We start from the raw sequence: 26,717 nt of genomic DNA on the forward strand, positions 1-26,717 counted from the left end.
TTGTTTAGAGATTCCCCCCTTGTCATAATGTGGAAATAGTTCCTTAAAAGCTTTATGATCTGAATTCTTATTATGTCCACCCACAACTATTTCACCATCATCAATGAGTTCGTGAACCTTATGACGTAGGTTAATACAATTTTTTGTTTTATGAACCTTGATGGTACTCACAATATGCATTCTCATTCCACCATGTGGGTCGTTGTTATGGATCATAAGGACGAGAATTATCAAGTGGAGTAATAATATGATTTTGAAGCAAAGTTTTATAGACCACATTTAGAGGTTCAACCAAGGGTGTGTATTCACATTTGGGTCGAGTAACCCATGATGAGTTCTTTTCTTTGTTTCCAAATGTCTTATTATGTGAAGTATATTTTTAGTGGTTTTAGATGCATTGATGTTATTGTTTAGATTAAAAGCCACCTTAGAAGGCTTGGAAGTGATATTATCAACCACTCCAATGTGTACTACCTCTCAATTTTTATTAACATACTTGGATTTGTCTTTGCTAGAGGTAGACCCTTGTTTGATTTCTTTTTGAAGGGTTAATTCACCTTTCTTTATCATAAACTCTTCTATTCAGATACCTTGTACAATCATGTCCTCAAAGGTATGTGGACCTTGAAGTTGTATTTTGTACCCAAAATCAAGTAAAATATTATGCATGAAGATATCAGTTTTTTTAGTTTTGGGAATTTTACGTGAGTATTTGGTATAAAATTATCGTCATCTTTGGAGAAACGTTAGGAAAGGTTCTCCAATTCTTTGTTTAAGGTTACACAAATCTTGTATGTTTGACTAGATGTTGTATATTGTGTGACTACTGATGAATAACCATATTAGCAATCTCATCAAATGTTTTAATTCTAGTAGGTAATCTTGAAACCATTCCATGGCTTGACCACCTAGACTCTATGGGAACAAATGCATAAGATATGTTTAATTATGCATGAATTCCATAGAAAAAGCAATGAACTTCCTCAAGTGATCCTGGGGATTAGATGTTCCTAAGTATTTTTTATTTGGGTAACTCAAATCCTCTAGTAAAAGGAGCCATATACAAATCCTTGTCAAAAGGAAATGGACAAATAGTGTCTAACATGTATAGTTTAGTTGGTTTATCTTTGTCTTTCAACATTTGGGCTAATTTCTCTTACATGACCTCAAGTTGTTTTTGTAATTTGGAGGTTTCAATTTCCTCTTCTTGTGTGATAGTTATTTTAACATTGAAGTGTTGAGGTAGTTTTGCTCCTTCTTGAGCAAGTTTGAGGAAATATTTTTCTTTCTCATCATGAAGTAAGATTTCCATCATTTTCTAGAAGTTTTTATTGTTATGACATTTCTTTATGGCTTCTAGGGGTATCTCTTAAGCATCCCCATAATCATTTGTATAAGGATCCTTCATCCTTTCATTTCTTTGGGAGTCTTCTTGGTATTGTCTCCTACTATTTTCCCCTATTTGTTGATCTTGATCTATCATTCTAGGGATGTATAAGTTTTATGTTTGTTTAGGTTGTATGGGTGTTTAAAAAGGAAGTTTAGTTATTTTGTTTAGAGACACAAGTGTCTTGTTAATGTTCAGATGTTCTTGGAATAATGGATTCCTAACTTGTTGCAAGTTTATGGAAAAGACTCTTCAAACACTAGTTGGACCAATAGGTGAAAGAGATTGTGAGGACCCTTCACTATACTTGGACTATATATAAACCTAGGAATGACCTCTACCATGATATCTACCTATATCTCTACCTCGTTTTAGCCTATGGGGAGGAAACACATTTCCACTCCTAGTTGCAATAGTCATAGATAATGACTTATGACAAAGTTTGAACAGGGATCACACTAGAACATTATCTCAAAGTAGGTAAGATTTAGTAAGTGTGAAAAATGGAGGACATATTACAAAAATAGTTACTGAAAAATTTCTTCTTGTTTAAGATTTAATGATACAAAGATTTGACAAGGCATTGTCTTATATGCGATGAAGCCCTAAAGTTTATCTCATCAGGGTAACATCTAAGCAATGGAATGGAACCCATGCATAGGAATAAGCTTTTTTGGTCTTTGAATTGAACCATTTGGACTTCTCTAGAGTTATACTAATGAAGTCACTAATATTGAGGAAACCTACACTAATAACATGTAGATGAACCATAGTGGGAGAACAATCAGAATAACATATCTGATAAGTTACACAAGAGCAAAAATGTAAACTATCAACAAGATATACATTGATAATGGAATAAATAGACAAAAATTTTAAATTGAAAAAACATACACTGATGGACTCAATGGAATATCACAACACTATCAGAGAAATAAATTTGAATTCATAAAGGCTCTTGATGGATCAATAAGAATAGATTATACTTGTGGATAACCCAAATGAGAAAGTAAGATCATTGGAAAAAGTCTTCTTGATAATAAATATTACAATAGCTAATGAAGTTGACTAGATAAAATAAACATCTCTGTAATACCTAATGTAATCACCGAAAATGGTCATCTAGACTATTAGCTCCCTTCTCAGCATTTTGGCTAAATTAATTAATTATTTACCTAGGCCAAATTTTTAAAAATCAACATATTTAATTTTAACCTATGGTTTGACTATAATATTCTAAGTCCACATTTGATTAAAAGAACATGTCCCCTTTTAATTAAATAAAAGACCCCATTCTTATAACCCACTTGATGTGCACACATAAAGTTCTATTCATATTTACAAATTAAAAGAAAAGGCTTTTGTCTTGCATGAAAAGTCAACTCTTTGAATTGGTTGACTTGCTCTTACATATGGATCATGCCAAATTTCAACCCCCACCCTTGATCATCCACGTCTTGATCTTGATCTCAACCATCTATACACCTTTAAAAGAGAGAGCTCTCTCCCTCTCTAAGGATCCTGATTTTGAGCTAATGTTATGATGCAAGTTTCTCGAGAGACATTCTTAGAGATTTGTGGAGAACTTCTTGCTTCTTGTCTCATTCTCTCATCATCATCCTCATTCTAGTTTATATGCATTTGCAGTATCTTATCTTTTCTATTCACATTAGCATAGATCAAATAACTTAATAAAAATGGTTGTAATATGTTCATCTTGCTTAGTTTAGTTGCATTCTAGCATAGATCATTCTTGAATTACATGTTTGAGAGATCTTTTGGACATTTACACTCTTTCTCTTGTCTAAAGAATCTCCCATTGCATGGTTTACTAGAAAAGGTTGTGTCTATAAGGCTCAGTTGAGAGCTCTGCATATGCACAGGCACATACCTTTGCACTCCATGGATAGGGAGCTCTAAGCTGACATTCAAGTATTCCAATCTATGGAATACCTTGGCTAGAATATTTAGAGGATTGCACAAACTAAGTGTATATTTTTGGTGCCCATCATGGGGTAGAAAGTCTTGTTTTTACCTCTCAATTTGCACTTTTTTCTTACATTTTCCGCTTGTTCTATCTTTTTTTCTTTGCAGTCATGATTATCATGTGATACTTTATCAGTAGCATACAATAGTTCTCAGTACTATAGTGTGATACTTTACTAGTTAAATTATCATACACCTATACAAAATTCTATCACACTAGTCTATAAAACTCTATCGCTCGATTATAGTGTGAAGTATCGCACATATCGGAAGTATCATCCCACTATACTAAAAAGTATCATACGATATTCTATCAGTAAAAAACTATCACCCAACCTGGAACTTATTTTTGTTTGAGTTCTTTAGTCAAATTTGGTCTTTGACAGGCTTCTTTTCAGGTTTTTCAAAATTATTACTATCTGACAAAGGTTTTACTGCAAGTTTTTACCTTGTTTTGAGACTAACCCCTTGTTGGACTAACATTTCTGCTTGTAGGGTTTCTCTAAACACTTGTAAAGTTTCTCTAAAAAGAGTGCATGTAAAATATTCAAATGAAAAAAAGCTATTAATGGTTGTTTTTAGGGTTGTCTAAAAGCATAAAAATCAAAAAAACAAGTGTGCTTTATTTCCCTTATTTTTGTGTGTGGCAATATTACTAGTTGTTCATCTTTCATAGGCACATAAAACTTGCAATTGGGATCTCTTGGTGGTAGAAAAGTATTCTCTTCACCCTTATGGTGAATCAAAAATCTTGACCCACTTTTAGATTTCAAAAGTAAGGGGCTAATTGAGTTTCTTGGTGTGTTTGGGGGAAACGATTGGAATAGGAGAGTATGCTCTTCACCCCTGTGGTGAATCAGAAATCTTGACCTCCAAAAGTGGATCCATTTTGTGTAGTTTAGAATCCTTCAAAGGGCCTTCTCTTGAGAAATCAAGAGGAACAACCCAAGTGGGGACAAGTGAACTTGACTATTCTAACCCACTATAAACACAAGTCTATCAATGACACAAAACCTTGGTACACATAGTACTTGTCTTCGCTTAGTGTGAGTGTTGTGGGATTAGGACCATGAGGAAAATGCTAGGAAAGAATGCTTAAGGTACTCTTGTGGCCGCAAGGTTCATTACTTGCTACAAGGTAAGGTATCCCGTATTGGGAGCAAGGGGAGTACTATGAATGAAAGCCCTATCTAAACACCCTAGGTTAGAAGCTACCTTATTTTGTCACTCAACATCTTGGTGCAAGAACCGATCCTAGTGGATTACCCAAATTACCCCAATATTTTACACTCACCATTTATGTCCCCTTGGTTATGCTAATGGAATCTCCATGACAAAGCCAATATATCTCATGTGTAACCACTTGGTGTGAGGCAAAGGGGCATCAAGCATGGGCCAAGTTGTTGAGTAATGAACTGTGACCTTAGGTAGTATTGCTTGACATGTGTCTTTGAATGTGAATAGACACGTGGAAACATTCTTCAACATCAAACAATCTCATTAGCATTCATAAAAATTTCTTTTGATATCACAATTGCATGTTGGCAAGGTTACTTTGTCCCTTGTCTAACTGTTTTGTGAATTACCCTTACTATTTTCAAACCATGTTGTTTTTTGCTATAAATTGAGGTCCTATACTATCTACAATACACTCTAGTCTAAAACACTCAACAAATCAACTTGAAACATAGAATTTTTAGGTCTTAAACTACATTTTTCACAGTTCATTGGCCCTTTATTGCACAACCTTATGAGAAATGGAGGACTCAATCTCACATTCAATCTGAACCATAAACTTGGTTTAATCTTGACTGTTGATCGGGTCCAAGATTCTATTGAAAGAGACCCCCGACCTCTGATTTGAGAAGGATGCGCATGAAAACTATCAAATCATTGTTGGATTGATCACTCAAGTGCTTTGCATTTGAATCTGTTTTTCTTTATATGCTCATCATTTAGACTAAATAATTATCTCAACATTATTTTCCTAATTAATTAAATAATTAGTTTCAAAAATTATGATGAGCATATTAGATTTAATCAATATATTTAATTCCCTTTTCATATGAGATGAATTAAGAAAGAATATTGATCCATTCAAACATGACCTCATAATAGAATATCTAATTAATTAAATAATTAGTTTCAACACTTATGATATGTATATTTAATTAAATTAATGTATTTTAATTCCTCTTTTTATGTGTATTAGTTAAAGAGGGTGGATTTAATTTAATTAAAGTACTTAAGACTTATAATTAAATTAACTCAATTAGGAGATTAATTTAGCTAATTTCAACCAATATTTAGGAATTAAATAAAGTATGTGATTAATATAGATTAGTGATTTTCTACATTCTACACTTAGGTCAAGTGGAGATTATCAAAATTAGAAATGCCAAGTACAATAGGACTTAAATTTGATCAACAAATAAATGTTTTAAGATTGAGACACTGAAATTGGTTCAAAATACCAATTTGCCAATTTAGGGGTATTACAAGGAATAGACCTAGAGGGACCAACATGATCCACTAGAGAAAATTGCAAACCAAAATCATCAAACCCTAGACTAGACTCATCATTTACATTTGGTTGGGAAGCATAGGCATGGATGACATTCACTCCTAACTCACAACATGCATCTGAGAGAGATTCCCATCCATATTCACCAAAATCTATACTCTGGATATGAGCTATCAAGTGAGCAATGTTTTCTCTTATCCTTTCTCTCTTTAGATCTCCATGGTCAGATTCATCAAGTTCATGTTGTCTAGAGGTGGAAGCCTCAACATCATTATGGGTGACCATTGATTCTCCCCCTAAAGGAGAGAATTAGGAGGCATAAAATCCTCTTCTTGGAGAACAATAATAGCAAAGGGTGGATCATCATTCCATATTCACCAGAATCTATACTCTAGATCTGGGCTATCAAGTGAGCAATGTTTTCTCTTATCCTTCCTCTCTTCAGATCTCCATGGTCAGATTTATCAAGTTCATGTTGTCTAGAGGTGGAAGCCTCAACATCATTATGGGTGACCATTGATTCTCTCCCTAAAGGAGAGAAGTAGGAGGCATAAAATCCTCTTCTTGAAGAACAATAATAGAAAAGGGTGGATCATCATTCTCTGAGTCACTAGTCATAGGAGTTCTTTTATCAAACCTTGGTGATTCATCTTTGAGGCCAAAGCCTAGTCCAAAAATGTCTCTATTTTTCATCCTCAGTATGACTTAAGGGTTCTACAAGAGCTTTCTTGTCTCCAATGTTTTTCAAAAAAAATTAGCCTTTTCCATAATGCTTCGAAGAAATAGGAGTAGTGACTGTAACCTCCTCAACCTCTTCCTCTTCCCTATAAATCCAATATCTTATAGCTTGACCTTCTTTTTCTTCTTCTAATGGAATAGAGGATTAAACAAAGGTCCCAAAAACAATCATAGTAGAAGCCAAGGGCTTCAATTTATTAAAAGGTTTCCTGTAAGATCTAGGAGAAACCAAAAAAGCAATAATAGATTCTTGAGTGTACTTCCCCATACCGAGACTCATTATTTTCAATTTTTGTCACACTCTTTGAGGGATGGTTTAATCTCATGGGAAGAGTGATTGTGGGGAACTAACATTTTAGCAATAGACAACATGTTGATAGACATTGAATTGTCCCCTGGAATAACTATTTTGATTCCATTGAAAGGGAACTTTATGCACTACTAGTACATTGATGGCATCGCTTGCATGTCATGGATCCATGGTCTTCTTAGCAACATATTATATGCTAGTGGTATGTCTAAAACATGAAATATTGCATCTTTTTCAATAGGACCTACATGGATCTCGATAGCATAATAAGACCTTTAGAAGGACATTCAACCTCATTGTAGTCTTTGATGGTGACTTTATGCCTAGGGATCGATAGCAAATTAACACATGCCTAACTATTGAATAACATTGAAGGAGATCATGTTTAACCCAACACCATTGTGTACCAAGACTCGATGAACGCGAGTATAGAAGATTTGGACTTCAATGTGTAAAGTTAGGTTATGGGGAAGACTAAGTGATTTGTCATCTTCTTAATAGAATGTGAGGTAGTGTGGTGAGGAGATATGGTTCACCATAGCTTGGGATTGCTCAACATCAATATCTATGGGAATATTGGCTTTGCATAAAGATTTGTCAAGAATTTTCTTGTGCAAAGGAGATAGTTCTAGCAACTCAAAGATGGATATTTATATAGAGACTCATTGCAGTTGACTAACAAGATCATAGCTAGATATATCTAGGATAGCCGCTTGTTTGGATGAGGAAGCATTCTTGGGATCATTTACAACTTTGACGACAACCTTGGATTGCCCCTAGTGACAACATTTACTATCTCACCATGCGAAGAGGAGGATTTTACCACCTTAAGAACTACCTTCGGCCTAGTGTCCCTATGATTTTGTTGAGCATTGCATGTTTTTAGGACTACCTTGGGACTTTCATCATCCATGCCATAATTGGGTTCTTGGTCAAATTTAGGACCCATCATGCAAAGATGTTCAACAGGTTCAAGCATGTTTATGGCATTGTTTGCGTTAGTGTAGGTATAATTGATCTTTGCATCATGACTTTTCTTGTTAGCACGGGATGATTCCCCTTTTTCATATTCAAGTAATGGTTGTTTGAAGGCTTTATGATTAGAGTTTTTTACTAATCCATCTGTTACAACTTTTCCTCCATCAATGAGGTCTTGGATAACATATTTGATTTTGAAGCAAATTTCTATATTATGGCCCTTGCTCCTGTGATAGTTGCAAAAATGATCATCTTTCCACCAATCGGGTTTGACGAGTGGGTCATAAGGTCGAGAGTTGTCTAGAAGTGTGACAAGTTTATTTGCGAGCAAGGTCTTTAAGAACACTTTGGATGCTGAGTCATTCATAGGTTGAGTTACAACATTATAGATATAGTAGATGCCAACCATCAAACACTTTAGGTGCCGAGTAAATAGTTTTGGACATAGTTGTTTGTAATGACACAAAATTATATGTAAACTATTTTTGAGCTAACTTAATGATTGTTTTGTGATTCTAGATGATAAGGATGAATCTCTATTGTGGATCCCTATGCAGTGCATGAAACCAATTAGAAAAAGGGATGGATTAAATGACAAAATGGGTGAATCATAATCATTAATTAATACATAACCCTAAGTCTTAGCAATGATCTTGTGCTTTGGCACTCTACTACTAGATAATAGATCACCTCTTTCCTAATGTTTATTTGATCCTCTCTGATTAGATGTATCACATCTATCTTCTAAATCCTTTCCTCTATTCTCCTCTAACTGATTCTAATATGTATCTCAATTCACAACTCATTAGTCCTCATGACATCCTTCGTACTCCCATCCTAGCCTATACTAGCACTAGAGACATGGGCAAGGAAAAATAATGACTCTAATTAATTCATTTTACTCTCATTTAATGTAGTGTTATCACTTATTAGAACAACCTACAATGGGTTACCCCTCAACCTAAGATTCTACCATAGGTGTATAAACATGCTTTGGCTTAGAAAATTATTTGGTTTTATCAAATGTTTGAGACTTTGAAGTTTCTTGTTTTTTTGTAGCATAAATGGCATTAGAAAAGTTGAAGGTTAATTCCTTGGTCTTAGGAGCATCCACTACTCCATTATTGACAACATATTTGTTCTTATTCCAAGGTTTATTTTTGTCTTTTCCATTCCCATTGCCATTTTTGTCTTTGTTCAACACAATGACACCTTTTCTAATAGCAACATCCTCAATACAGTATGCACTTTCAATCATATCATTAAAGGAGGTGAATAGTTGTTTTCTATGATCATAGTAGAGTTCAACTACAAGTGTATTGAAAAAAATGTCAATCTTCTCGATCTCAAGAATCTATCAAGGGTACCTAATGTGTAACCTCCATCGTTGGAGGTATGTAGCAAAGGGTTCACCTTGTTTTTGTTGTATATTGCAAAAGTCCAACATAATAATATGATGTTGAATATTATAATAATATTGTTGGATGAAGCATTATGCAAGTTCATCAAATGACTTGAGAGGAGGTGACAACTTTGTGAACCATTCCATAGCTTTTCCCCTCAAGCTCCTAGGAAATGACCTCATAAGATAAGTGTATTCATGTATAAAGTCCATTCTAAGAGAATAGAAGTGCCTTACATGGTCGTGAGAATCACCATTTCCATCATATTTAGGAACCTCTATATCCCTAGGAAATGGGACCATGTAAAGACTTCTATCGAAAGGAAGAGAACATATTGATTCAACAAAAGAGGTCGTGGGTTGTTCCTTGGAAACTTATAAGTGGGTGAGTTGATTTTTGAGTTCTCCCATTTCCTCTCTCAAGATCTTAGCTTCAATAGGTTCTCATTTTTGGATGATTCTTTGCACATCAAAATCAATAGGGAGTTTCCATCCCTTAGTTTTCATGCATTGAAAATATTGGTAACCATTTTGTTCCAAGGCTTTTAGCATTTGCCTTTGGGCAACCTCGTCTTGTTGAAATCTCACAATGTCTTCACTAGTGATTTCATCATTGTTCTCACTTTCATGATGTGACTATGAGTTACTAGGTGGTGATGGACATCCTCCAACATTTATTCTAGGAGTTATAGGAGGTGCGTTGTTTCCATCATTGCCATCGAGAGGGATGTTATCAAAGGGATCGCTACGGCAACCATGTTTATTTTTAGCATTATGAGCATCAACATCAGCAACAACATCAACCTTAGCTTGATGATATAATATTTCTCTATCAATCATGTGTATGGCTTTTAGGCATTCTTGTTATTTTAAGTAGTGTTTCCTATCTTCAAGAGTCATGGTGAGTGACACATATCGAATAAATTCTCAAAGCTATAGAGTGAGTTATGCCGAGTGTTAACCTCTTGTGGCTTATCAAAGATAGGCTCCTCCACACAAGGCTGTCCAAGAGGATGCCTAGTTGGAGTTTCCAATTATTCAAAGGTGAAATAAGGATGACTCCCTTTACTAACTTGGAACCTAGTCATGACCAGCATGTAAGGGTATGTCTTTATCTAATAAGATGAGGTAAAGCATTTCAAATTTCAAGCTCGTAAGGTCAAGACCGATCACTCAAGTCAAAAATACAAAAAAGTGAGGTGGCTTATCAAGAGTGTTCAAGAATTTATAGCACTAATGACTCAAGCCAAGAGAGTGAGCAAGAAGCTTGATAGCAAGTAGCTAGCGTGGAGAGGTAACCAAATATTGACAAGTAACCATTAGCGATGTTTTTGAGCTTACATTTGATGAACTAGACCCATCTTTTCAACTTAGAACAATACCTAACATGGAGATTTCAAACCAGACTTGGGTAGGATGAAGTGACAACCCCTAAATTAGTTATGACACAAATTTGACTCTATTTTGGAAGCAATAAAAATAGTTGGACGATATTTCTCAACGAAGAAGGCAATATTTGGTTAGCACAAATTATTGTACAATAGATTCTACAATAGTTGGGCGATAGTTTTCTCTTGAGTGATAGACTTCCTCAAACACTGCGATAGAATTCACTACTAGCAAGCAATATAGTTTATAATAGCTACACGATACTTTGACTAATACGGAATATCGTACAATATTTCTCATAAGGTTGTGCAATAAAGGGCCAATGAATTGTGAAAAATGTAATTTAAGCCCTGAAAATTCTATGTTTCAGGTTGATTTGTTGAGTGTTTTAGACTAGAGTGTATTGTAGATAGTATAGGACCTCAATTTATAGCAAAAAACAGCATGGTTTGAAAATAGTAAGGGTAATTCACAAAATAGTTGGACAAGGGACAAAGTAACCTTGCCAACATGCAATTGTGATATCAAAAGAAAATTCTATGAATGCTAATGAGATTGTTTGATGTTGAAGAATGTTTACACGAGTCTATTCACATTCAAAGACACATGTCAAGCAATACTACCTAAGGTCACAGTTCATTACTCAACAACTTGGCCCATGCTTGATGCCCCTTTGCCTCACACCAAGTGGTTACACATGAGAGATATTGGCTTTGTCATGGAGCTACCATTAGCATAACCAAGGGGACATAAATGGTGAGTGTAAAATATTGGGGTGATTTGGGTAATCCACTCGGATCGGTTCTTGCACCAAGATGTTGAGTGACAAAATAAGGTAGCTTCTGACCTAGGGTGTTTAGATAGGGCTTTCATTCATAGTACTCCCCTTGCTCCCAATATGAGATACTTTATGTTGTAGCAAGTAACGAACCTTGCGGCCACAAGAGTACCTTAAGCATTCTTTCCTAGCATTTTCCTCATGGTCCTAATCCCACAACACTCACACTAAGCGAAGACAAGTACTATGTGTACCAAGGTTTTGTGTCATTGATAGACTTGAGTTTATAGTGGGTTAGAATAGTCAAGTTCACTTGTCCCCACTTGGGTTGTTCCTCTTGATTGCTCAAGAGAAGGCCCTTTGAAGGATTCTAAACTACACAAAATGGATCCACTTTTGGAGGTCAAGATTTCTGATTCACCATAGGGGTGAAGAGCATACTCTCCTATTCCAATCGTTTCCCCCAAACACACCAAGAAACTCAATTAGCCCCTTACTTTTGAAATCTAAAAGTGGGTCAAGATTTTTGATTCACAATAAGGGTGAAGAGAATACTTTTCTACCACCAAGAGATCCCAATTGCAAGTTTTATGTGCCTATGAAAGATGAACAACTAGTAATATTGCCACACACAAAAATAAGGGAAATAAAGCACACTTGTTTGTTTGATTTTTATGCTTTTAGACAACCCTGCAAACAACCATTAATAGCTTTTTTGCATTTGAATCTTTTACATGCACTCTTTTTAGAGAAACTTTACGAGTGTTGAGAGAAACCCTACAAGCAGAAATGTTAGTCCAACAAGGGGTTAGTCTCAATACAAGGTAAACACTTGCAATAAAACCTCTGTTAGATAGTAATAATTTTGAAAAACCTGAAAAGAAGCATGTCAAAGACCAAATTTGACTAAAGAACTCAAACAAAAATAAGTTCTAGGCTGGGTGATAGTTTTCTACTGATAGAATAGCGTATGATACTTTTTAGTATAGTGGGATGATACTTCCGATATGTGCGATACTTCACACTATACTCGAGTGATAGAGTTTTATAGACTAGTGTGATAGAATTTTGTATAGGTGTATGATAATTTAACTAGTAAAGTATCACACTATAGTACTGAGAACTATTATATGCTACTGATAAAGTATCGCACGATAATCATGACTGCAAAGAAAAAAAGATAGAACAAGCGAAAAATGTAAGAAAAAAGTGCAGATTGAGAGGTAAAAACAAGAATTTCTACCCCATGATGGGCACCAAAAATATACACTTAGTTTGTGCACTCCTCTAAATATTCTATCCAAGGTATTCCATAGATTGGAATGCTTGAATGTCAGCTTAGAGCTCCCTATCCATGGAGTGCAAAGGTGTGTGCCTGTGCATATGCAGAGCTCTCAATTGAGCCTTATAGACACAACCTTTTCTAGTAAACCATGCAATGGGAGATTCTTTAGACAAGAGAAAGAGTGTAAATGTCCAAAAGATCTCTCAAACATGTAATGCAAGAATGATCTATGCTAGAATGCAACTAAACTAAGTAAGATGAACATATTACAACCATTTTTATTAAGTTATCTAATCTATGCTAATGTGAATAGAAAAGATAAGATACTGCAAATGCATCTAAACTAGAATGAGGATGATGATGAGAGAATGAGACAAGAAGCAAGAAGTCCTCCACAAATCTCTAAGAAAGTCTATCAAGAAACCTGCATCATAACATTAGCTCAAAATTAGGATCCTTAAAGAGGGAGAGAGCTCTCTCTTTTAAAGGTGTACAAATGGTTAAGATCAAGATCAAGACGTGGATGATCAAGGGTGGGGGTTGAAATTTGGCATGATCCATGTGTAAGAGAAAGTCAACCAATTCAAAGAGTTGACTTTTCATGCAAGATAAAAGCCTTTTCTTTTAATTTGTAAATATGAATAGAACTTTATGTGTGCACATCAAGTGGGTTATAAGAATGGGGTCTTTTCTTTAATTAAAAGGGGACATGTTCTTTTATGCAAATGTGGACTTAGAATATTATAGTCAAACCATAGGTTAAAATCAAATATGTTGATTTTAAAATTTTTGGCCTAGGTAAATAATTAATTAATTTAGCCAAAATGCTGAGAAGGGAGCTAATAGTCTAGATGCCCATTTTCGATGATTACATCAGGTATTACAAAGATGTTTATTTTATCTAGTCAACTTCATTAGCTATTGTAATATTTATTATCAAGGAGACTTTTTCCAATGATCTTACTTTCTCATTTGGGTTATCCGCAAGTATAATTTATTCTTATTGATCCATCAAGAGCCTTTATGAATTCAAATTTATTTCTCTGATAGTGTTGTGATATTCCATTGAGTCCATCAGTGTATGCTTTTTCAATGTAAAATTTTTGTCTACTTATTCCATTATCAATGTATATCTTGTTGATAGTTTACATTTTTGCTCTTGTGTAACTTATCAGATATGTTATTCTGATTGTTCTCCCACTATGGTTCATCTACATGTTATTAGTGTAGGTTTCCTCAATATTAGTGACTTCATTAGTATAACTCTAGAGAAGTCCAAATGGTTTGATTCAAAGACCAAAAAGGCTTATTCCTATGCATGGGTTCCATTCCATTGCTTAGATGTTACCCTGATGAGATAAACTTTAGGGCTTCACTGCATATAAGACAATGCCTTGTCAAATCTTTGTATCATTCAATCTTAAACAAGAAGAAATTTTGCAGTAACTATTTTTATAATAATGATACCAATCCAATGTTAGAGTAATTAGATATTTCCTAATTAACTCTAGTTTTCTTAAGCTAAACTTTAGGGCTTCACCACATATAAAGACAATGCCTTGTCAAACCTTTGTATCATTCAATCTTAGACAAGGAGAAATTTTGCAGTAACTATTTTTTATAATAATGATACCAATCTATTATTAGAGTAATTAGATATTTCCTAATTAACTCTAGTTTGCTTAAGCTAAACTTTAGGCATCTAATAATTAATTCTTTTATTAACTATTATGATGCAACCTAGGTTAGACCTTTTTAGGGTTTTGATCTCCTTTATAAGGATGATCTCTTTGTAATTATTAATTTATTCACTTTTGATAATAGCAATCTCTCTTTTTTCTCATCAAGAATGTCCCATTTGTGGATCTAGCAATTCTAGCCTCCATAGCTTTTGCTTCTCTCTTTCTGTGACAGGTGTTTGCATGTAGGTGATTCTTGGGAGCTATGGGGTTGATCTTTCATCAACTTCAACATGGTATTAGAGCTCTAGATCTTCATGCCCCTATTTTGTTTATGAGAGGTCTAGCTTGGCTTCCAGATCTATGCTTTTCTTTTAGAGGGTTTCATTTTCTAGAGGTATTTTGTATTGAATATGGGGGTCACTAGTTTTTGGGTCACTTTGAGCCCAAATAGACATCACTGTTGAGCTTTGAGTATCCCAAAACCCCTATTTTCATATAAAATTTGTCCAATTTGGACACAGTTGAAATTAGAGGCAAAATTATATTGCTTTTAGCTTGGGCACATTTCCCGAGGTGGCAATTTTCTAATTTTTAACATGCAGATCAAGATTTTTCGACATGAAATTTGAGATTTTGGTGCAAAAATAAAGATTGTTGGTATGAAAATCAAGATTTTTGGGCTCACAAATTGAGATTTTTTGATGCACAAATTGAGAATTTTTGCATGTGGGCTGAATTTTTTAGCACACAAATCGAGTCAGTTTTGGTACAAAACTAGCATGCTTCCTGAGGTGATTTCTAGTACTGGTGGGCACATTTTAAAGACATTTGACACGGATCTTGAGGTGGTAATTTTTTTACCTTGCTCTTCCAGCGCTTTTTTTTGACCTGCATGTGGTTTTTTGGCCATAACTTGCTCATCTACACTCTGTTTTTTACAAACGAGATATCATCGAAAAGTTGATTCCAAGCCCATCGTAATGATATAGTTTAATTGGACCTTTGATGCTATTTGGTTCCCAGTTTATGCAGCCAAAGTTAGAGGTTATATTTTGCACTTTGGTAGACATATCTTGAAATATTCTATTTTCTAGATTTTGCTCTAGGCACATCCCATTCAATTTTTTGTTTATTTGCATTCTTATGGACATCTTGGTTATTTCAAATCCGAAGATCAAGTTTGTTGTTTTAGATGATTTTTCATGGGTTGTACTATCTATTGCATCAACCTTAGGTCTCTTTTGATCTTTGTTGACATCCTTTTGTAGTATTTTTGCAAACGCACTGAGATAAAGTACCACTCTATTACATTTCAAGATCTTGGACATCTCTGTGTTTTGTTGTACTCACACTCCATTATAAAGTACCGTGGGGGGTTTCATGTTGGCCATATTCACCATCTTCCATTTTCAAGTGAGTGTTCCTTCCACAATATTAGCCTCACGATGTGTCAATGACACATGCCATTATAGTTGTTTGTACTTCTTTTGCACTCTCAATGTTCTTGGTTCTTCTTTTTGCAAGAATATTGCACTCAATTTAAATGTTCATGTCTTACCTCTCTGCATTATAGGGGGTTATGTTGGTTCTATTGCTTCCTTGGTTTGATGGAGTGAGCTATGTATTTAGTATTTGATCCTATGTACTAGGCGATTGCAATGGCTAGATACTTATGCATTTTGGTGAGATGGATAATTTACCATATAAATATTCTTTCATTCCTATTTTTGGAGGTCATGAAGATACCTTCCATCTTTTATTGATCAATTCTTTAGACTTAGTCCTCTTTACCTGGCCATATTCTATATAGTGGAGGTTCTTCAGATCAACAATTTGGTAGTGTTTGTAGCTTCATGCTTCAATAGGGTTCTTCATGATCATCTTTTGTTCCTATCTTTAGGGACATTCCCTAGTTTGGAGGCTTTTTCATTCCGTCTTTCAAAATTATTTCCATCTCTTTTTGGAGTAGGGGTTTTCCCATGTGGTTTGCTCTATTTCTCCTCTTTGTAGAGATTTGGTTGCACTTGGGTACCTTATCAGGTTTTGTTGTCAAGACCCAAATTTACTTTTAGTAGTAGTTTCTAGGTTTTTAGCTACTCTCTAAGTTTATCTTAAGCGGGAGAGGGGGGGGGGGGGGGGGTGTGTTAGAGTAATTAGATATTTCCTAATTAACTCTAGTTTGCTTAAACTAAACTTTAGGCATCTAATAATAAATCCTTTTATTAATTATTATGATGCAACATAGGTTAGACCTTTTTAGGGTTTGATCTCCTTTATAGGATTATCTCTATTTGTAATTATTAATTCATTCACTTCCAATAATAGCAATCTCTCTTTTTGATCATCAAGAATGTCTCATCTATGGATCTAGCAATTCCAGCCTCCATAGCTTTTGCTTCGCTCTTTCTGTCATAGGTGTTGGCATGCAAGTGATTCTTGGGAGCTATGGGGTTAATCTTTCATCAATTTCAACATCTACATGGAAAAATATTAAGAAAAACTCAAGAATCTATAAGTTTTCATGAAGGTATCTGAACATACATAGGATGCATACAAATAATCTTATTGATGTAAGAAATTTCCAATGAAAATAAATTATAGTCCAAAAATATTGACCTAAAACAATCTTATAGCTATAAATTATAAAGCACAAACATATCAGGAGATCCACCACTTGGAATATATATCAACACCTATATTGGGAAGTTTAAAATAGAAGCACACCTACTTGGTCACAAATAATGCATGTGATTGTATAGAGAAATGCTTCGTGGTATTGAATCTAGAAATCTAAATTTTGTAAAGATTTAAGGTTTTGACAAATATAACTTAAGAGAATTCACTTAAGCTCACAATTAAAGATAGATCCCAACTACTAGGCCATGTTAGGTACCCATGTATAATATGTAAGTGTGAATAAAATGAAATATTCTCATAAAGAAAAAAGGGAGAAAATCTAGTGGGATAAAACCTACCCCCAAAAGAGCAGTGAATACAAATAAGAATAGACAATGATGTAACTTTGCCTTTAACTTCCATTTGGTATCATCTCCTTCGAGAATGTGGGGTACCTTAGACGACACTAGTCCTTTGAAGAATACATGTATTGAGTGACACTCAAGTCAAGTATCCAATCTTGTGATGAATTTATAGTTGACACAAATACTTTCCCTTTTATTTTTTAGTGCGAGGAAGTGGAAGGAATGGAATACTTCTTATTATATAGGTTGAATGCTTCACTATCTATTTAGGGGATATGGTGGCACAATTTCCATATGAGTAGTGTTTGAAGACCTGTTCACATGGCTCATGTTTATGTAGGTACATGGAGGTATACTATAGAAGCTTGAAGATGATGCATGTGTATTCTTGGTGTGCATATATCTTGAATAAAATATCTTGACATCCACTGTTATATATATAAAAAGTGTAGTGTAACTTGATTATAAAGATTAAGCGAGTGATAGTTGGTTGTGAGTTGACTAGTTGAATCAAGGGGTTAGATAATTAATTTATGTGAATTTCTCTATATTTCTATTGACTGTCACTATTGTAAAGATAAATAAACATAACCAATAATATATTGAATAGATTTTAATTTTGACTTGGGACTATCTGTCCTACACACACCATAATTCGAGTCTCATGGTGTTTATATCAAAAACTACATAGAGAGGAAGTAAAAGACAATAAATTTTGGTACTTAGTTGTTAACACTAAAATTTGATTCATGTGATGAGAACTTTCATTGTGGCATGTCAGATTATGAGTTGAACTACAAAATTTGTATACCAAACAAGATTTGAAAGTATATGGTTACACTTGCATTGAACTACCTGATAAAATAAAAAGTGGGGGGCTTGAATATATGAATATTTTCCCAAATATATTTTGACATTGCTACAAATATATATAATAGAAGAATAATATACTATATAGATCAAGTCATACACACTGATCCACTAATATTTTTTGCCTCGAAAGAAAATTTCACCAAGTATAGACATATGTATAGTTCAAATTTATTAGAAAAACCTCTTGGACACAATGGTGAGATTATATTTGGTAGAAGATGCTCCTTAAGATCATTTTTCCTTAGATCTACAAATTTACCTTCCTCTAAACACATAGGATATCTCCAAAAAGGCTATGTAATAAACGCTCTAATGACTCTAATACCATGTAAGAATTTTCCAATAGCAATAAAATAACCCAAAATATAGAGGCCAATGAATTACACAATAACAAGAGAGATAAGATGGAAATGATAAACTGTATTCTCCTCAATATGCAATAATTGAATTGCAATAGATAATAAATAATTATAAATAATGAATGTGTATAATGTAGAGGTGTCTACTAATATAGGAAAGGAAATAAGATACCATGACAAGGAGTACATAACTTATCACCAATGTAAGGTGGAAGCACATGTCCACCAAATGTGAACCATCCTCTATTTTGCAATTAAGTATGCACAATATGTGGATGAAAAGTTCACCAAAGGTGGAGACAACACACAAAGTGGAAATGTTCATCTCAATAATGACCATCACCACCTAAAGTGGAATTTCTCGTACACCACGGGCTAATAAACATGAAAACTCTTAAGAGTCTCAAATGAAAACTACTACATATGCATTGACCAAGCAAGCTTTAGTAAAGTATAATTAATGAATAATTAATTAGACCAAAAAACCTAACTAGTACTTCCTTTGATCATACATCTAAGTGACAAATATGTAAAGTAACAAAGTCTAAGCTATTTTTTGAATCTTCTACTCAGTTACAAACTCAATTAGTCTAGAATTACTCTCTTTGGTTCAAAATTTCAATAGATTATCTATCACCTGACAACATTTATTGCATGAGTTATTGTTATTATTGGTTTCTAATGTTGATGTTCTTGTAGTCACCCAATCAAGTAATATTGGGACTTGTACACCTTTATCTTTGCATGGTTTAATAGTTAAGAAATTGTTAACCACTAGACTTTACAGAGCTCACTTTATTCAAGAAGCACTCTTTTCCAAGAGTTACAAAAAAGACTCATTAATAATGACTTGTGTGATGAAAATCATAGAAACACGCTTCAATTTTTTTTGAAGATAAATGATACTACTCATCATCACCAAATATTATTTCCTTCCTAATTTGTGATTTGTGCCACTCCCACATTAACAAATCTCATTTATCATTTCTAATATTGACTGTACATCATTGAAGTCCATTTTTATTGTGTCTCTCTAGGTACTTGCATGGACTTCTATTTCTTAAAGGACACTTCCACTTTGGACATTACAATTGTTGATTGCCAAAATTTTGTACATTTCAAAGCATGATTTTTGTCATTTACACTTTTGAAAAAAATCAAGACAATAAAATTAAAAACTTTTTAGGATGCATTATGAACAATTTTTCTTAGTGATAACTTAGTTTGTTATAAATGATGATGAGTAAAAGAATATTTCTGTAAAGAATCAATGATGATGATAATTTTAATCTTTCTCTACAATATTTTCAATTCTACAAAATTTATTCTTATAACAATAGTATGCCATTATGTTGTTCTAGTTATGTAAAATGTGCAACTTGCAACTATGTGATTTTACAAGTAAGGATATACAAATTGCTCTAAAACATAGGGCACTCAAAATTGAAAAGAATAAGAGGGATGCGTAGTTAGAGAAGGGTAGGTCCAAAGAGTGCACCCACAATATTACGCTCTATCATTATGTCCATGACATTGGTATTCCACTTTTATCCACTTCTTCTTCATCACATTGTGTCTTTGACGGGGGGCTAAAAACAACAAAAAATTAAAATATAATATTTCCCCTTATTTGCTTCTAGTTATTGTAATCACCCTGTGAGGTTAAGGAGGATGACACCATTGTATTATTTGCGTTAATTATGTTATCTCCTATTGTGTAGTTTTGGACACAAGGATGGACTAATTGGGGTCAATGTCAACATAGACAAAATTAGAAAGAATAGGAGCAATGACTTTATCCATCAACATTAGGCTTATAGATTAAGCCATTGATGGTGGTCATTATTAATTGTTGCATAATGATCTCCACATGATGACATTCTGCAAAAGATAACTAATGTTGATTGCCATCAATATATATTTTCAAGTGCGATCAAGCTAGAATGAGAGGAATTAAATATTTTTTGAGTGATGCAATAATTAAGCTTATAATGGTTCAAATACAACTTCTAAAATTGAAAGCAATCCACAATGGGTTCCTTTGTAGGTTTCACTTGCTCTACAATGAAATGCATGCTTTGTGAAAAGGGGAATAAATCAAATTTTCTTACCATTGCAATTTCTCTTGTAATATTTCTGTGATTCATCATGATATCCGACTTTTCCCTCCATACACTCTTTGGTATTTATTTCTAAATAAATTTTCAACTTTTGGGAGCCTAATTTGGGACCTTCACTAACAACTACAATATTCATGACACTAAGTTATTTGTCACACATAATTGTGACGTGTTTCAACAATAGAAATGATACATGTTAATTATTTAGATAGATGTAATATGTACAATTTATCATTGCCATTCTTTAGTGTAAATATTTATTTTTGTGTAAATATTGAAATTCTCCTCAAACCTATTGTATTGTTATATGTAAAATAGAAAGGGAAAGTTAGATGTAATAAATTATGGCTATATGTTGAATGTGACTAATGTAGAGGTAATAAAAGATGAAATGATGTAAAAGTGCAACTCTTCTTTAGAATCATCAAATTCCTTGCCTTTTAAGAAAATAAGTTTTATTTTAAAGATTTATCAATATCTACTTTAAATTTTAAAACAATTTCATGATTAATACTTAATATGATTACCCACAACCCTTGAAATACATAAAACTTATAAACCATTTGTTACGCACCCAAAACTATGCAATTCGTAATTTTTGTATAAATTTATAAAATACCATGAAATCAAATAATAAATAATGATATTTATACTTTTATAAAAAGAATAAAATTTACACTCACTAAGAGAGTTTATATTAAATTAACCTTACAACAACACTAAAATAGTTTCACAAAATTTATGAATTCTACATTAACATTCACTAGACACTATTCATATAACCCCGTCAAAAGTAAACCTAAAGTGTGGGGCATGTAAATGTCTCCATTGAAGGATGGTAAGCATTAAAGTGATTTCTCCTTTCTTTCCCCAAGTAATAAATTCCAATGTAAGTGAGGCACAAAGAATGGTATCAAAGCAAACATCCTCACCCATAAATTCAAGTACCCATACTAATGAAAGTTGATGATATGACAATGATAATGATACAAAGTTCTCTATATAAACATGGAGTTCATAGCCAAATCTAATACAAATTCTTAGGTAATTTTTAAACAAACGAGACTTAATCCTCTAACACAACTTTGCTGTAATAACATACACTTGCACACTACTCAAATGTATAAAAGTACCCTTAACTAAGAAAAGTGCAGGGTAGGCAATTGTTGGCATTGGAGCATTATTGCAAAAGCAAGGGCTCACGCCTGACCCATGGGTCAAACTAACCCAAGCGAGAGATTGAAGCGTCCAAGTCAGAAGGCGGGATGACCAAAGGCGGACCTTGTCGTCATCTTATATTTCCCATCATCCTCTCTTTCTCCAATTTCTCTGCAATTCGATGTCCGGCAGGCACAATAATAATAATAATTCTTCTCAGGATCGATTCCTCTTCGCAACGTGGGTTGTGATTACTCAGTCGCAGCCTTTGCATCGAAATTATCTGGCAGCACAGTATACATTTTGGCCTGTGTTGCTTTTACTTTGTTATTTCTTTCCAATTATAAATAGAAACACATTTTTGGGGTTGGAGATCTGAAGGCGGCTTGAAGGAATTGTTTGGTGGGCTTTGATTGAGGAAAGATGAGCTTCCAGGATTTGGAATCTGGGCGGCCATTGAGCTTTAGAAGAGAGGGCGTTAATGGACGGCAGGACCCATCTCAGGCAGTCGCCGGCGGAATTTTTCAGATCAATACATCGGTTTCAACATTTCAGCGTCTTGTAAATACCATTGGTACTCCGAAGGATACTCCTGAACTCAGGGAGAAATTGTAAGTTGTAGGATTTATGATAATTCAATTTCCTGCAGCATGATGGTTTGGTTTTCCTTATGTTTTTTATCGGGAGAGTATGTTATCCTATACGGGGGTTCGGCTGCATTTTATTGATTACAAAAACTGGGGGATATTGTTTTTCATTATCACAGTACCTTGACCTTTTTCTCACCTTTCTCAAGCATGAATTGTTTTTTCTGTGTTCGCTTTTGATTTGGTAAATTTCCGAGTCTGGGAAGCCTGGAGCCCGAATGTCATGCCCAACTGCATCTTAATTTTTTAAAGTTATCGATCATTATTTTGGATGATGTTTTTTTACCTCAATAATTTCAACACATAAATATGCTTTATGTGGTTTGAATTTAGGGCCCCTTTTGACTTTTAAGCTCACCCCATTGGACATGACAGTGATTACGTGATACTGATGCACGTTACATGCATGATAGGTGTTTTAGAATAGGGTTTTGGAGTGGACAGGCTTATTATTTGTTAATGGATATTAGAGTTTGTGTTGTTTGGTTTTCTCCCTCTTGGATTATGATAACACTGCATTTTGGTTTCAACCTCCAGCGATGTGCCCCTATTGTTTTGCTGTTTGTTACATTTGGGGGTAAAATTGATCTATGAATTTTCAAGATTACACTTGGAAGGCCATTCCAGGATTCAATTATCAGATCCGTTTGCTAAGCAGGTTCTTGAATTATAGTGTTGCATGTAGTTACCATTCAATTCACCATCAGAATTGGCAAAGTTACCATTCATGAAGGCATTAACATTTCAGTGGCAGTACAAATTTAGTCCAACAATGCCATATAGGTATACAACATCAAAATTAGATGTTCATAGTAAGCATGTCATCGTTCATAGTAAGAAATCCCAAATGTTTGCATGGTAGAATGCACTTAGAGTTGATATGCTCTGTAGTCTGTTTTAGCCTCACTTGACTAGAGGCGCCAAGATATACAAGTATGAAAAAGGTCTCAGGCCATGTTGTCCTTATGCACTCATATAATATAAAACTGGCAAGAGTTGTATTGTCACTATCAGAGTTACTCAACCAGATTGTGGTGGATCTCAGGTGGGCCATTTCCCCCCCTATTGACAGCATTGTTGGGCTGATGTGGACCTTTCAAAATTACTAATGAAATACCTTTAGAAATTGCTAATGAAATCATGGACAATTTGTGACCACATGGGTCTAGTTTTTGCTCCTCATTTCTTACTATGCATAGTAAGTGACATGTGATGGCATGGAGCCCGGTTCCAGTATAGCCAACTTTAATGCTATGAGATCAAGACTTGGAGCATCCTAACATTTCAAATCTATTATGTGTTGAATATCAGGTTTTTTAATCTTGTTTTTCCTTCAAATGATTTTGACAGAGAGAAGTGCAGAAATTTTCATGGGGTAATATACCTAAAAATTCAGCATTTTATTTGTTGTTGAGGAAGGCATTATGCTTCTACTCACCTTTTTTAATGATCACCATTATAATATAGTTGTGAATATGTTATATAGTGTCATGCCTTTCATTTTAAAAAATCAGGGCTTTCATGTTGGCCATGTTAATATGGTTAGTATTTCTTTATGTTTCCAGTTTGAATTTGGACTTCGATTGGTAGTTCGGTACATACATGATTGATAATTGTTAATTTAACATCACTTGTTAAACTATAAATGTTAAAGATAAATCAAAAGGGTTTATATTGTAGTAGTATTATATGGATTTGGGAATCACCCACAGATCAAAAGTCTAAATTTTTTGGGGCCTCTTGGATTGGCCTAGGGAGTGGCACGTCTCAGACCTACAGGCACATTGGTGAGGCTTAGGGTTGGATCCTGTCCAGATGCAAGCCAGATCTAGACTAAGATCAGAAGCCCGCCTATACTGGTCCATGTTTGGCAGAGGTTCCTTGCAAGCCTATTGTATAGATATTTCTGTGTGCTCAACAAAACATGGCTATGATTATAATTGGAGAAACATTGGGCGCAGATTTATGGATTGTATATTCTTTCATCTCAACTTGAAATCTTCATGTCTATATTATTTCCACTTCATAACAACACCAATACTTAAAGTTCGAATAGTTGGGATGTCCAGATTTTCAATTTAAGGCCAAACAACTCCAAATATTGTTTACATAGCCCATATTATATCCTTTATTCAAGTAAATAGGATCCTTGCTTCTTATATCATTGCCTAGATACATAAATGAATCAAACCTAAAATGGTAGCATGTAGTGTACAAAAATAAATAATGTTCACAATTTTCTTTTTTGATTGGTAATTGCTTTTGGCTGGAGCTATGAACCAGTGGGGTCTCATTGGGGGACCCCATCCTCGTGGAGTTATTTGAACCATTGCCAAAGCATTAATGCCTCCCAGATTTGTCTCTTGCTGATCTGTATTTCTCTCCTTATTCGTGAAGTCCTTGTATCTTCATGCTCGTTCATCCTTATCTCTCCATGTCTCCTTTTCTTTCCAAGCTCGAGCGATCCGTCCTTATCTTTGCTGCTACAAGCTCACTTGCTTACTAGTCCATGCTCATTGACTCCTTATCTCTCTTAGTCTTTGTCCTGTTATTCATCCCTTCCATCCTTATCTTTCAAATCCCTTATCACGCCATTCGGTCTACTTGTATCTTCCTACTCTCCTTTCTTCTTTGTTGGCTTCTTTCCATGCAGGGTCCCTTTGTTTTGTCTTCTGTCCACCAATCACTTGAGAACTCCTATGCAGTGGGTCTGATTCAAGACACATGGGCCATGACACTCTAGTTTCTCGTCTAGCAAGTAGTGACCCGTCTTTGCCCTACTTGCACTGTTAGTGGTCAGCGATCTAGCATAGACACCATTAACAACATCTCTAATGGCAGCATGCACACATTCAATTTCCTTTGACCATCGACTGTGGGTGTGACTCTAACTATTAATTGCCCATTCAACAGGCTTGTGATTTACCATCACACTGCAAGGTCATCCCCATTTTTCACAATTATTGACATAATGAAACTAATAAACAATTAAATAATTTCATGTCATAAATTTTTATTTTGCCTCAAGTATATTTGAGTTATGGAATCTATTGCTTCTCTTCAAAAGCATAAAATATGTCCAAATTAGATTTGCAACATATTGATATGAAAATGGTCCAAAGATATTAAACTTAGAATGAACATTGCCAAATGTATACCAAGTTCAGCATTTTTGTTGATGAGAGCTTACTAATGTGGTGTCTTAAGTTAAGATAAAGAAATGTAAAGTCCATTAAATTTTGTTTCATTTCTCCTAGTGCTATTTAGAGTGCAACAATTTTTAAAGCCATGTGTTATGGGTTACATGATAATGCCAAGCGCATCAACATGCTCAGCGCAAAGGCACTAGTATTTTAAAGGTGATATGTTTTCTCGTATTTTGAATTTTCTGTAGATTAGCAAGGACACAAACATAAGACCTTCCATTTGCACTTTATGCAACTCTTACCACTAAACTATCGATCTTCTTTGTCACTAAGCTTTTTGGCAGGGGCCCTTTTACTATTATGATGTAGCCTATTTCCTAGCTCCCTTAATTCACAAGCCGGTCACAAAGCTTCTAATATAGCTCCCTTTCATATTGTTTTTATGTACCAGCTAGGCCAAAGCCCCATTTGTGGCTGGGTTTGTGATGCAAAAGCATCCTTGGGTCGTTGGCAATCTTCCATCACCCAAAAATATTTCCTTCCTGTTTATTTGTTTATTGTTTACTTGAGTAGTTTTCCTGTCGTTTAAGCTTGCAATTAATCCAATAGGATCGTTTTCGTTTGTGATTCAACATACATGGGCCATGACACTATAGTTTCTTGTCTAGCAAGTGGTGACCCTTGTTTGCCCTACTAGCATCGTTAGTGGTCAGTGATCCAACATAGACACCATCAACATCCAACATAGACACCATTAACAATGTCTCCAATGGAAGCACAAACACATTCAATTTTCTTTGACCATCGTTTGTGGGTGCGACTCTAACTATTAATCGCCCATTCAACAGGCTTGTGACTTACCATCATGTTGTAGGGTCATCAATTATTGACATATCAAAACTAACAAACAATTAAATAATTTCATGTCATAAACATTTTTACCTCTAGTATAAATGAGTTATGAAATCTTATGC

The 26,717-nt window shown here is 34.5% G+C and overlaps 1 protein-coding gene across 1 annotated transcript in view; it reads left to right on the plus strand.

Annotated features, from left to right (window-relative positions):
* The first annotated feature begins 22,076 nt into the window (after nt 1–22,076).
* LOC149552522 (syntaxin-22-like) overlaps nt 22,077–26,717 on the plus strand; it is an 83,385-nt gene continuing 78,744 nt past the window's right edge. The window contains exon 1 of the mRNA XM_089788107.1: nt 22,077–22,561. Within this exon, the coding sequence (XP_089644233.1) occupies nt 22,374–22,561 (188 nt within the window). The 5' untranslated portion in view covers nt 22,077–22,373. The remainder of the gene's footprint in view (nt 22,562–26,717) is intronic.

This window comes from Cupressus sempervirens, chromosome 6 (assembly GCF_028749045.1).
Source record: "Cupressus sempervirens isolate cs-2001-9-10 chromosome 6, ASM2874904v1, whole genome shotgun sequence".
NCBI lineage: Eukaryota > Viridiplantae > Streptophyta > Pinopsida > Cupressales > Cupressaceae > Cupressus > Cupressus sempervirens.